Here is a 12,931-nt window from a genome sequence, read left to right as displayed (position 1 = left end):
CTTGTTTTAAGAAAGTACCTCCTCCCCATTTTCACATTACATAAACCTGTTATAAGCATTCATTTTTGAATTGGCCATTCCTCCTGTGGACAATCCATTTGGAAGTTTTTATCTTCACTAGCAACGTCCAGGAGTCTCACCTGAACCTTAAGTATAAATAAAATCTCAAAAACTGTTGCTTTGAAAAAATTGATGTGTACTCTGTAATCTATATAAATAGTGCCATGTTTGTTTTACCACATCACTTCCAAATAAGGCCTCTAGCTAACCCCCCCCCACACTTTTCTAGTCAGATTACTGAAATTATGGAGTCACCATTCCTCTCCTTCGATCACCACTTAGCCATCTTACCCAGTTTGATGTCTCATCTGAACTTTGAAGGATGGCACCATCAAAGTACTCTAAAATGCTTTGTGAAACAATATGGCAGTTCTGCAGAAAATTAAACATAAAATTGCCATATGATCCAGCAATTCCACTTCTAGGTATAAACCCAAAAGAATTGAAAGCAGGGACTTGAACAGGTATTTGTACACCCATGTTCATAGCAACATTATTCACAAGAGCCAAAAGGTGAAAACAACCCAAATATCCATTGATGGGTGAATGGATAAACACAATATAGCATATATATACACAATAAATTATTATTCAGCCTGAAAAAAGAAGGAAATTCTAATACATACTACAACATGGAAGAATAAAGTCCTGCCTTGCCATTCTTTTTTTTTTAAGATTTTATTTTTATTTATTTATTTGAGAGAGAGAGAGAGAGAGAGAGAGAGTGTGTGTGTGTGTGTGTGTGTGTGTGTGTGTACAAGCACGTGCATGCGTGAGGGCAGGGGGAGGGACAAAGACTGTGCTAAGTGAGGAGCCCAACGCCAATTCAGGGCTCGATCCCACAATCCTGAGATCATAACTGAGCTACCAGCTGTCCCCTCCCTTACCATCTTTGACAAGAGTTATGAATAATTTTATCTTTAACAAAACTTTGATCTTGAAGCCAGAATGAAGGTGGTTAGAGAAAGAAAGATAAATAAAGGAACCAGGATGATAATGCAGGGTGTGGCACTGGGCCTTACCACCACTGCCATAGAGAGAGAAGGATTTCCCTGAGAAAGTCTTTTTTTTTTTTAAGCAGTCTCCGTGGCCTGAGATCATGACCTGAGCCAAAATCAAGAGTTGGACTTTTAACCAACTGAGCCACCCAGGTGCCCTGAGAAACAGGTTTTGATTGGGGAGGCTGGACTATTCCAATATGAAAGGTGAAATGAGATATGCATGGACCTAACTGCTCTCAAGAAAGGTATTAGAAACCCTTTCTGTTTGTTTTGGTTATTACCAGACCAGAAAGGGTGAATGGGACCCAAAGAACTCTCATTGAAGAGATGAGATTTCAGAGAACAGACTGGAATAGTCTATACTTTGCCCCTCCAAGGGAATGAAGTCCCAAGAAGCTCTAGGGAAGTGTCCTCCTTTTTTTTTTTCTTTAAAGATTTATTCATTTATTTGAGGGAGAGAGAGAGCGTGACCAGGGGGAAGGGCAGAGGGAGGGGGAGAGAAAGAATCTTAAGCAGACTCCTTGTTGAGCATGGAGCCTGCCCCTGAGCGTGGAGCCTGCCCCTGAGCGTGGAGCCTGCAGCCTGAGCGTGGAGCCGGCTCAATCTCTCGACCCTGAGATCATGACCTGAGCTGACACCAAGAGTCAGACGCTTAATCGACTGAGCCACCCAGGTGCCCCAAGAAGTGCCCTCTTAAAAGGTTAGATAAGGAGTCAACAAGGGTTGTTTTTAAAGACAAAGGGTTGTCTTTAAACAACCCTTTAAAGATGACAGTTATACCAGGTAGTCACACAACTGTGGCCACTCTTGAGGTGGGCGGTCTGAGATGAGGATAGCATCTTCTAGCTTCTAGCATTGCCAGTGAGTTTTGAGGTGACTCAATTATTAGAAGAGAGGAGAAAAAAGAAGGAAATTTTGAAATACACTACGACATGGAAGAACTTTAAAAACATTGTGTGCTAAATGAATGAAGCCCATCACAAAAGGACGAACATTACATGATTCCACTCCTATGAGGTGCCTACGGTAATCAAACTTACAGAGACAGCGAGTAGACAGAGAGTGGACGCCAGGGGCTAAGAGGGGGAGTGGGGAATTGTTGTTTAATGGGTTGAGAGCTTCTGTTTGGGAAGATGAAAAGATCTGCAGATGGATAGTGTGATGGTTGCACAACCACGTGAATGGGCTTCATGGCACTACACTAAAAATGGTAGATATTATGTATGTGTATTTTACTGCCATTTTTTAAAAAGTGCTTGAAGACTGTAATGAATTTAGGCAACATGTAATGCCACTAGCCTGCAGTAGAGGGCAAAGGAGCTTAAGCTTCGCTGAAAAGCTTGATTCCAGTGCCCCTGCTGCCAGTCTAGCCCTGTCAGTGAACCATCCACACCTGCAGCTCCGCCGGAGCCCCTGCAAGCCTGGGGGTAAGAACTTTAGCCTTGTTTGCTCTAACACTCATGAGAAAGGGACAAGGGTTGAATGGGTCTTTTTTAAAGAAGAGATCATCTGAACTCCTGTACCTGGGAGGAAAGTAGCCTTACTCAGATTTTTAGTATTTATTATTTTGCCTATATTAATCTCAAGATGAATGATTAATGAATGACCTTGGGGCTACTGATCTAAGAAACTGTCTTGCAGGCGCTTGAGGTTTGGGTTTCCTTTCACTGGTTGCTGATTAAACCTGGTCAGTCTTTCTACCCAGAATGGATGCTCCCATCATGGTGGGGAGGTTTCCCCAGCTTTTATTCTTCCTGTCGCGCATGTTAATAACATCTGCTGCTTGGCTACTTAAAGCGTCTTCGTGGCTCCTTTACTGGTTGAAAAGTTCTGCATGTGCATGGGGCACATCTGATGGATTTTGTGCAATGTAGATCTTGTTCAGTTGCCTGCAGAAGTCCAAAGTGCCCAAAGATGGCCAGGTGGCTGCTGTAGAGTACAGAATGATTAATAGCACCGGGGCATCTGATTCCTAGGGGAGCTTTCTCACAGACCACCTATGCTGAGTTATGAATTAGAGTTCTGTGTACTTTCTAAGTTTTGTTTCAATTCTTGTGAAATCGTAACTTAGGAAGGCATGTAGGCAAAGTCTCTTGAGCTTTATGACACCTAGCAGAGTGCCCACTAGCAGCTGCTTGTCACTTTACAGAGAAGCACATGGGGTGGGAAGGGTGGAAGAAGCCACCATGACAGCTAGCCCTGACGGTGGAATCAGCGTTGGTAATCACATCCTAAACGACTTAATTTCAGGTTTTGAAATGCCTTCAGTTTGGGTTCTGGAAGGGACTAGATAGGTCTGGATTCAAATCCATACTCTATCCCTTATTCACTGGGTTACCTTGGGTGAGTCACTCAACCTCTGAGTTTTAGCTCCTCCATTTGTGACATAGGGGATAAAAATAGTCGCCGTTTTGTTGAGTTGTTGAAGGGATTGGACAAGATAGCATATGAAAGCATTTAGCTCCATGCCAGCCACAAAGGAAGCACTCAAAAATGTCATTCTTGCTCTTTCTTATCTTGCAAAGATCATTCAACATGTTCTGAGGTTTTAACCCCTTCACTTTTTTGCGTCACTCGGAAAAATATGATTAAGTATTCTTTGGTAAATCACCAATAGTCATTTCATAGTGTCTTTTGATTTGGACTTTTAAATCATAAGCTATTAAAGAAAGTCATTCTCTGTTTTTCACCTGCACTCAGCATAGTAGTAATAGTAGCAGGAATATGACAATATATAATACATATTGAATGCATCTTTCATAAAAAAAATTATGTCCTACTTTTTAAAATGTTGAAATGAAATACCGTAGTGTACATGAATTGAGTGATAGGACTTTTTAATTTTATGATATTTAGAGAAGTTCAAAAAGAGTAAGTTCCTCTCCTTTCTTTCGAATAAGTTACAGATGAGGTTGTGGTATTGGGCAGGGAGAAGAAGTCAGTAAAATATTAAAGCTATGACACCTCATTTCAGGGGATTCCAGAGGTAGCAACTGGGTTAGATTCTGCTGCATTTTTCAAGGACCTTACCCCCCAAACTTAGGAGCTACGATTTGGAGTACTCTCTGAAATGATAATGTCAAAAAACACTTTTGTCAGCTTAAGTACTCTAACTGCCAGGGTCCTGCCAAGCCACATCGGATCCTGAGACAAAAGGAAAAATCAGGAATAATGATCCTGTCTTTATGAAAAATTTTGATATTTTATTCATTGTGGATTTTTATGTTAAAATTAATTTTTAAAAATGTTTAATTAAAAAATTATTTATCTTGATTATTGAGTTTCTTGACACCCCTTAAAATTGGTGCCTGAAATCACTCTACTCTGGGCCTAAGATGACTGCCACCATTTGTGATAAGCTACACGTGACAACAGTGATTTGTATACATTATCTCTTTTAGGCCTCTGCACAAAATATACTTACAGATGAAAAAAATGGAACCTTTCAGCAGTTAAATAAATGGTCCAATTTAACACAGCCAGTGAGTAGCTAAGATAGGACTTGAACACAAATCAGTCAATCCCTAACACTAAACTTGTTCTTTGACCATCATGCAATGCACCATATCAGGAATTCACAACACAAATTCATCCATTTGACACACATTTTTGAGAGCATATTATGTGCCACCTTGTGCTAAGAGATACAAAATTGAAATCATTCATTCATATATACATTTAAAAAGTATTTACTGAGCATGTACTATGTGTACTATTCTAGGTGGTGGGGATGCAGAAGTGAACAAGCTCATCAGCTCCTTTCTTATATGGGCGTAAGAGATGGAAGAGACAGTCAATAAATAAATGAACAAAGCTTTCAGATAGCAGTATGTTTTGAAGAGACAAAAAATAAGGTGATGTGAACTAATAGCAAGTTGGCCACTTTATTTTTTTTTAAAGATTTTATTTATTTGAGAGAGAGCACACATGAGTGGGAGGGGGAGGGAGGGGCAGAGGGACAGGGAGAAGCAGACTACCCGCTGAGCAGGGAGCCCAACACAGGGCTCGATCCCAGGACCCTGAGATCATGACCTGCGCCAAAGGCAGATGCCTAACTGACTGAGCCACCCGGCGCCCCACAAGTTGGCCACTTTAGATTAGGTGGTCAAGTCAGGTCTCTTAGAGGAAATAATTGGTAAGCCAAGATCTAAATGACAAGACAATCCAGCCTAGCAAGGACTGGGGAAAGAGCATCCCAAGCAGGGAGACAAGCTAGTGCAGGGCGCTAAGGTCAGAGCAAGTGTGGTATGAAGTGAGATCCCAGGAAGAAGCAAGAACAGCTCATGGAGGGTGTTATAAACCAGTATCGAGAGTTTGGGTTTTATTTTAAGTGTGACAGTACATAGTTAGGACATAGGCTGGCTGCTGTAACAAAATACAGTGGCTTCAGCAAGATAGGGCTCAACATAGCGGCTCAATCCATGTCAGTCCTTGTAAGTAACTGATATAAAACCTAAATTGGGTGGCCATTTGCAGACTTACTCATTAGGTTCCTTGGACTGTATAATGGGAAACTTTGAAGAATCAGTATGACTTAGTGAGATATAATTTCATTGTGATAAGGTATTATAACATATTTGAAAACAAATTTACCTTGACTCATCCTAGAGATACAAGGTAGCAGAGTCACTAAGACACCAGGAGCTGGTATGTTAACTCGGTGACTCGGGAGCAGTTATATGCCCTCTCTAAGCACCACCTTCCATATCTGTAGGAGGTGAACAGTGATAGCACTGACCCTATAAGGCAGCTGTTGCAAGGATCAAGCTCTATGAAGTTAGTATTACTTAGCTCAGTGAATGCTAGTTATTGTTACCTAAAAAGACATCAAGGGGCCACTGCCTCATTTGTATGATAGAGTCAACATGGAGATGCTATCAGACTTGTTGAATAGATATAAATATATAGATTCATGACCCAGAACAAGTTACTCAGGCCATCTTAAATGTGGGTAATGAATTACTATTAGGGTACTGGTAACAAATTTATTTTGCTATATTTTTAAAATCTGGAAAATTATCATGAACATAAAGTTACAGCATAGAGGCTGTCTTATTATGTTCATATTTGTTCTTATATTGATCATTGGATACTATATTAAGGGTTACACAAAAAGGAGATGACCAAGAAAAGACTACCTGGGATGGATTGGAGGAATATTTTCAGTGGAAAGGTGAAAACCCCAGGCCACTTCCAGGCTACCATCTTCTCAATCCCGTCCCCCACCTGGTGCCTTTTGTGGCGCCTTCCACTGAGCACACAATAAACAAGGAATATCAAAATCAAAGTTTTCTCTTCACAGTCATGGCACAAGATGGTTGAGCATTTCTTTGTCCATTTTCTTATATTCTACAAAACAGTTTTATAAAGTATTTGCACTTTTAAACTATTTTGGGAAATACCCACATTTTCTAGAATTTCCTCAACAACAACAATGACAAATTTGGGCAGGTTCTAGAGAAAGAAAAATCCAGATGAGCGTGAGGTTATAGTCCAGGTGTCCTTTGGTCTGAGTTCTGCCTGTTTTGTCCCCTCACCCTATCAACCCATATCTCCATGTCTATGTCTTTGTTTTTGTTATCTCATTATTTGTCTATGTCTACAGACATAGTATGTCTATGTATTTGTTATCTCATTTATTTATCCCAATACCCTGTGAGGAGAGTACTATTACAGTACTATTACCTGCATTTTACAGATGAGGAAACTCATGGATGCTAAGGACCTTGAGAGAAGAGTCAGACTTCAAGTTGTTGATTGGACACAGAACGGAGACAATTGAAGAATTAAGATTTTCACAATATTCATTAATCAAGATATGTATTAAGTACCTATGCTGCCAGGAACTTTTCTGGGCACTGGGACTATGGCAGTGAATAGAACAGATAGAACTTCTCTTCCTACACAGCTTACATTCTAGTAAGGGGATAAGAAAAGAGAGATTATGAACAAAATGTTAGGTGGTGAGAAGGGCTAGAAAGAAAAATAACTTTACGATAAGGAGAATAGAGAGCAATTAGGGAGTGGTATTTTGTAGAGGGTGGTCAAAAACTGTCTTTCTGATATGGTGACCATCATGCAGAGATGTCAAGGGAGTGAGGGAGCATGCCACTTGTCATCTGGGGAAAGTGTATTCTGGAAAGAGAACAGCAAGTACAAGTTCAAAGATCTGATGTGGGAGCACGCTTGGAAAGTGTAAAGAATGACCAGACAAGAGTTGGGAGATATGGATTGAAGATGTCAGATCTTGCAAGGACTTGGGATTTTCCTCTGGTTGAAATAAGAAACCAGTGGAGGATTTGGAGTAGAGAAGTGGCAGAGTCTGATGTGCATTTTAAAGATTCCTCTGTCTGTTGGGAGGAAATGACTGAAGAGGCATAAGGTTGGTAGGAAAGGCCCCCTGGGACTCTATCGAGAAAGGAGGCAGTAGGGGAGGTGGGGAGAAGAAGTTAGAGTCTAATATTAAATTCATAAACTCTTAAACTTTATGTTCTCCCGCACCAGGCACTGGGAAAATACCAAAGCAAGGTAAATGGCTTGGTGAGTTTTCCTGCTTATCCATGCACGTGTCCAATACACACCTACCTTCACTTTCTTCAGATTTGTCACTCCTACAGACAAGCAGGAAGAACAAAGGATATACTCCATGGGAAGATATAGTGTAGTGAGACCTCTCTGGGCTATTCACATTGTCCCATTGTTCTGAGGAGCTGTGTGTGTGTGTGTGTGTGTGTGTGTGTGTGTGCGCGCACGCGCGTGCGCGCGCATGCACGCGCCCATGTACCTGTGCAGGCATGGTGTATATATTTTGGCACTGTAGAAAGCCCCCAAGAAATGGAAACTGCTTTCATTATTATTGCTATTATTTGGCAGTGATCCAGATTGCTTTTGCCACCAACCTGAAGACATATGCAGCCATAAAGACAGGAACCATTCTGTTTGTTTCTATGTTTTGGACCTGCCATTATAATGGGTAAGTGTTGTTGAAAATCAGATATTAGGTCAAAGGACTCTCTCTGTCCACAAATATAAAAGTTGAGGAACAATTCCTTAACATTAATTCAGGAGCCCATAGTATTTGGTAATAAAAAATTACTTCATTGAGAACTTAAAACCTGCACATAGATGTTTATAGCTGTTGCAGTCATAACTGCCAAAACTTGGAAGCAACCAAGATGTCCTTCAGTAGGTGAATGGATGAGTAAACTATGGTACATCCAGATAATGGAATACTACTCTGTTCTAAAAAGAAATGAGCTATCAAACTATGCGAAGACATGGAGGAACTTTAAACGCAAATTAGTAAGAGAAAGAAGCTGATCTGGAAAAGCTACATACTGTATGTTTCCAGCTATATGCTATTCTGAAAAAGACAAAACTATGGAGACAATAAAAACATCAGAGGTTGCCAGGGGTTGTGGAGCAGGGGGAAGATGAATAGGCAGAGCACAGAGGAATTTTAGGGCAGTGAATGTATGCATAATGATGAGTGCATGTCATTATACATTTGTCCCAACTCATAGAACGTCCAACACCAAGAGTTTGAACTGTAATGTCAGTTATGGACACTGAGTGATGACAATGTGTCAATGTAGGTCCATCAATTGTAACAAATATGCCACACTGATGGGGCATGTTGATAATGGGGGAGGCTGTGCATGTGTGGAGGTAGGGGGATATGGAAAATCTCTGTACCTTCCCCTCAATTTTGCTGTCAGCCTTAAACTTCTCTAAAATAGAGTAAAGCCTTACAAATTTTTACTTTCAATTTTCTTAAAGCCTCAGGCTATCAAAATGGCCCAGAATGGAGAAGGTTGCGTATGACCTGGCAATGAAATTCCTAAGTTGAACAGGGAGAAAGGCACTTATGCCGACTATTATATATCTCCCTTCTGAGAATCCTGATTTGCATCAGCGGTGGGGATGTGGCACAGAAACTAGCTTGGAAATCTATAACCCAAGCTCTCAGATCAAATCAAAGACTCAATATACAGGTTAGAACCCTATTCCAAACTCTTGGTGAATAGAGTCAAATTTTGTGATTAAAAATATTCTATACTGGGGCACCTGGGAAACTCAGTTTAGTGTACAATTCTTGATCTCAGCTCAGGTTTTGATCTCAAGGTCGTGAGTTCAAGCCCCACGTTGGGCTCCATGCTGGGAATGGAGCCTACTTAAAATAATCAAACAAATAAATAATCAATCCTGTAGGATTTAATAAATGACATAACCACTTTATATTATATGCTTAATATTATATGTCTTTCTAGGATTTTGAACTCATCATCATTCATATGAGGGAACCAGTGATAGAATCCTTGGAATTACAATGAAACATATCAGAAGCATTTACGTATTTTGTAGTATCGCTATGTCATTGCAGGGCTGGGCTTCAAAGCTGCCAGAAGAAAGGGAGTTAACAACCAATTTCTCCAACATGTCCCTAAGAAAGATTCCTGCAGACTTGACCCCAACCACAACCACACTGGATTTATCCTACAACCTCCTTTCTCAACTCCAGAGTTCAGATTTTCGTTCTGTCTCTAAACTGAAAGTTTTGATTCTATGCCATAACAGAATCCAAGAGCTGGATATCAAGACCTTTGAATTCAACAGAGAGTTAAGATATTTAGATTTGTCTTATAACAGATTGAAGATTGTAACTTGGTATTCACTGGCAGGTCTCAGACATTTAGATCTTTCTTTCAATGACTTTGACACGGTGCCTATCTGTGAGGAAACTGGCAACATGTCACATTTGGAAATCTTAGGTTTAAGTGGGGCAAAAATACAAAAATCAGATTTCCAGAAAATTGCTCATTTGCATCTAAATACTGTCTTCTTAGGATTGAGAAGTCTTTCTCATTATGAAGAAGGTAGCCTGCCCATCTTAAACACAACAAAACTTCACATTGTTTTACCAATGAACACAAATTTCTGGGTTCTTTTGCGTGATGGAATCAAGACCTCGAAAGTACTAGAAATGACAAATATAAATGGCAAAAGCCAATTTGCAAGTTATGAAACTCAACACGATCTTACTCTAGAGGATTCCAAGACCTCTATTCTATTACTTAACAAAGTTGACTTACTCTGGGATGACCTTCTCCTAATCTTCCAGTTTGTTTGGCATACATCAGTAGAATGCTTCCAAATCCAACATCTGACTTTTGGAGGCAAGGTTTATCTTGACCACAATTCATTTGATTACTCAAATACTGTAATGAGAACTATGAAATTGGAGCACGTACAGTTCAGAATTTTTTCTATTCCACAGGAGAGGATCTACTTGCTTTTTACCCAAATGGATATAGAAAACCTGACTATATCAGATGCACAGATACCACACATGTTGTTTCCTGTTTATCCTACAAGGTTCCAATATTTAAATTTTGCTGATAATATCTTAACGGATGACCTGTTTAAGCAACCTATCCAATTGCCTCATTTGAAAACTCTCATTTTGAAGGGCAACAAATTGGAGACACTTTCTTTAATGAGTTTCTTTGCCAACAACACATCCTTGAGGCACTTAGATCTGAGCCAGAATCTGTTACAACATGAAAATGATGAAAATTGCTTTTGGCCAGAAACCTTGATCACTATGAACCTGTCATCCAACGAACTTGCTGATTCTGTTTTCAGGTGCTTGCCCAGAAGTATTCAAATACTTGACCTGAGTAATAACAAAATTCAAACTGTCCCTAAAGAGATTATTCATCTGAAGTCTTTGCAAGTGCTAAGTCTTGCATTTAACTTTCTAACTGATCTTCCTGGGTGCAATCATTTCAGAAAACTCTCAGTTCTGAACATTGAAATGAACTTAATTTTCAGCCCATCTCTGGATTTTTTTCAGAGCTGTCAGGAAGTTAAGACTCTGAATGCAGGAAGAAATCCATTCCGGTGTACTTGTGAATTAAGAGATTTCATTCAGCTTGAAAAATATTCAGAGAGCATGATGATCGGATGGTCAGATTTGTACATCTGTGAATACCCTTCGAATCTAAAGGGGACCCGGTTAAAAGATGTTCATCTTCCTGAGTTATCTTGCAACACAGCTCTGTTGATTGTCACCATTGCGGTTATCATGCTAGTTCTGGGGATGGCTGTGGCCTTCTGCTGCTTTTACTTTGACCTGCCCTGGTATCTCAGGATTCTGGGTCAATGGACACAGACATTGCAGAGGATTAGAAAGACAACCCAAGAACAACTCAGGGGAAATGTCCGGTTCCATGTGTTTATTTCATACTGTGAACATGATTCTACCTGGGTGAAGCATGAATTAATCCCCAAACTAGAGAAAGAAGAGAAATTGATTTGCCTTCATGAGGGAAACTTTGACCCTGGCAAGAGCATTACTGAAAATATCATGAACTGCATTGAGAAAAGCTGTAAGTCCATCTTTGTTTTGTCTCCCAACTTTGTCCAGAGTGAGTGGTACCATTATGAACTCTACTTTGCCCACCACAGTCTCTTCCATGAAAATTCTGATTACATAATTTTTATCTTACTGGAACCCATTCCACTCTACTGCATTCCTACCAGGTATCCTAAACTGAAAGCTCTTCTGGCAAAAAAAGCATACTTGGAATGGCCCAAGGATAGGCATAAATGTAGACTTTTTTGGGCAAATCTTCGAGCTACTATTAAGGTTAACTTATTAGGAACCAGAGAGATGTGTGAACTACAGACATTTGTGGAGCTGAATGAAGAGTCTCGAGGTTCTGCAATCTCTCTGATAAGAACAGACTGCCTATAAAATCCTCTCATCCCCTAGGGAAATTTGGGCCTGCATACACTGTTGGGATAGAAGTTGATACACGTTTATGATGGTAATATGGCAATATCATTAAAATGAAAAATGATTATTATTTTCATGTCAGTTCCTGAAAGGATTTCTAAGAATGTATACTACAGAAACACAAGTTTGCAAAGGCTTATGTAAAAAGGTGTTCATCCCAGCATTGTTTATAATCATGAAAAATTGAAAAGAGCTCACATTTCCTCGAATAAAGGTTGATTCAATAAATTATAGTTCATTAATGCAACAAAATATTACACAGCCATTAAAAAGAATGAGGTAGTTCTATATTTACTGGTAGGGGGAAAATTATACTAATATGGTGGTTTATATGTTGAAATAAAAGTCTCAATGAATCTACACCAGTACCTTGGTATAGTAACCGTGGTTTGAGTCTGGGAGGTTGTATTACAGAAAACATTTGATTTCTATGTTGTATATTTCTATAGCATTGGAATTGCTTAAGTGAATCTGTATTTCTTTTGTAGGTAGAAAAGAACAATAAAGATAATTTTTAAAGCCTATGCATCCTATTCATTTTGCTTGATTCTTCCTCTCTAGTCTCACCAGTCATAGAACGAAAACAAGCTTTTCTAAATACTGTAAAATTATATGTTACTTCCCTGATTAGAAATGTGACTTCCCTGATTACAAAAATTTCTGTGGCTTGGGGTGCCTGGGTGGCTCAGTTGGTTAAGAAAAATTTCTGTGACTTACACTCCTATAAAGGAAGAAAACAGCCATATTGAAAATCTGACACCCATCTCCTCTACCTCCATGCATCCTATCATTGAGCCCTAGCAAGTTATTGGACCTTTCCCAGAACATTCGGTCTCTTTGGTATCATGACTGATTGTTGAGGGAATCTTACATATCTTTCAAGGTACAATCCAAATGTCAACTCTTTTTTGAAAACTTCCTCACTTCCAAGTATGATGCTCCTTGATGCTCCATAACACTTCATACATACTTCTATCACCACACTGATCATTTATGTTTTTAAAGTTTCCCTTTCTTATTAGACTATGAGCTCCTCAAAGCCTAGGACAGACTTCCCTCTGCCCTTATT

The 12,931-nt window shown here is 39.7% G+C and overlaps 1 protein-coding gene across 5 annotated transcripts in view; it reads left to right on the top strand.

Moving 5' to 3' along the window:
* TLR10 (toll like receptor 10) overlaps positions 1-12,386 on the top strand; it is a 30,757-nt gene extending 18,371 nt beyond the window's left edge. For 3 of the 5 annotated variants that reach the window (XM_025887022.2, XM_025887023.2, XM_025887024.2), the window contains 2 exons: positions 7,935-8,034; positions 9,332-12,386. In XM_025887022.2, coding sequence (XP_025742807.1) covers positions 9,391-11,820 — 2,430 coding nt within the window. In that variant the 5' untranslated portion in view covers positions 7,935-8,034; positions 9,332-9,390 and the 3' untranslated portion in view covers positions 11,821-12,386. Of the gene's footprint in view, positions 1-2,385; positions 2,489-7,934; positions 8,035-9,331 lie in introns of those variants that run through there. The other 2 variants (XM_025887021.2, XM_025887027.2) reach the window with 2 other exon arrangements.
* Positions 12,387-12,931: the final 545 nt, after the last annotated feature.

Source organism: Callorhinus ursinus, unplaced genomic scaffold (genome assembly GCF_003265705.2).
Source record: "Callorhinus ursinus isolate GAN/ISIS: 27379988/994484 unplaced genomic scaffold, GSC_fseal_2.0 scaffold4, whole genome shotgun sequence".
Taxonomy (NCBI): Eukaryota; Metazoa; Chordata; class Mammalia; order Carnivora; family Otariidae; genus Callorhinus; species Callorhinus ursinus.
This window is presented reverse-complemented; position numbering and strand designations above follow the sequence as displayed.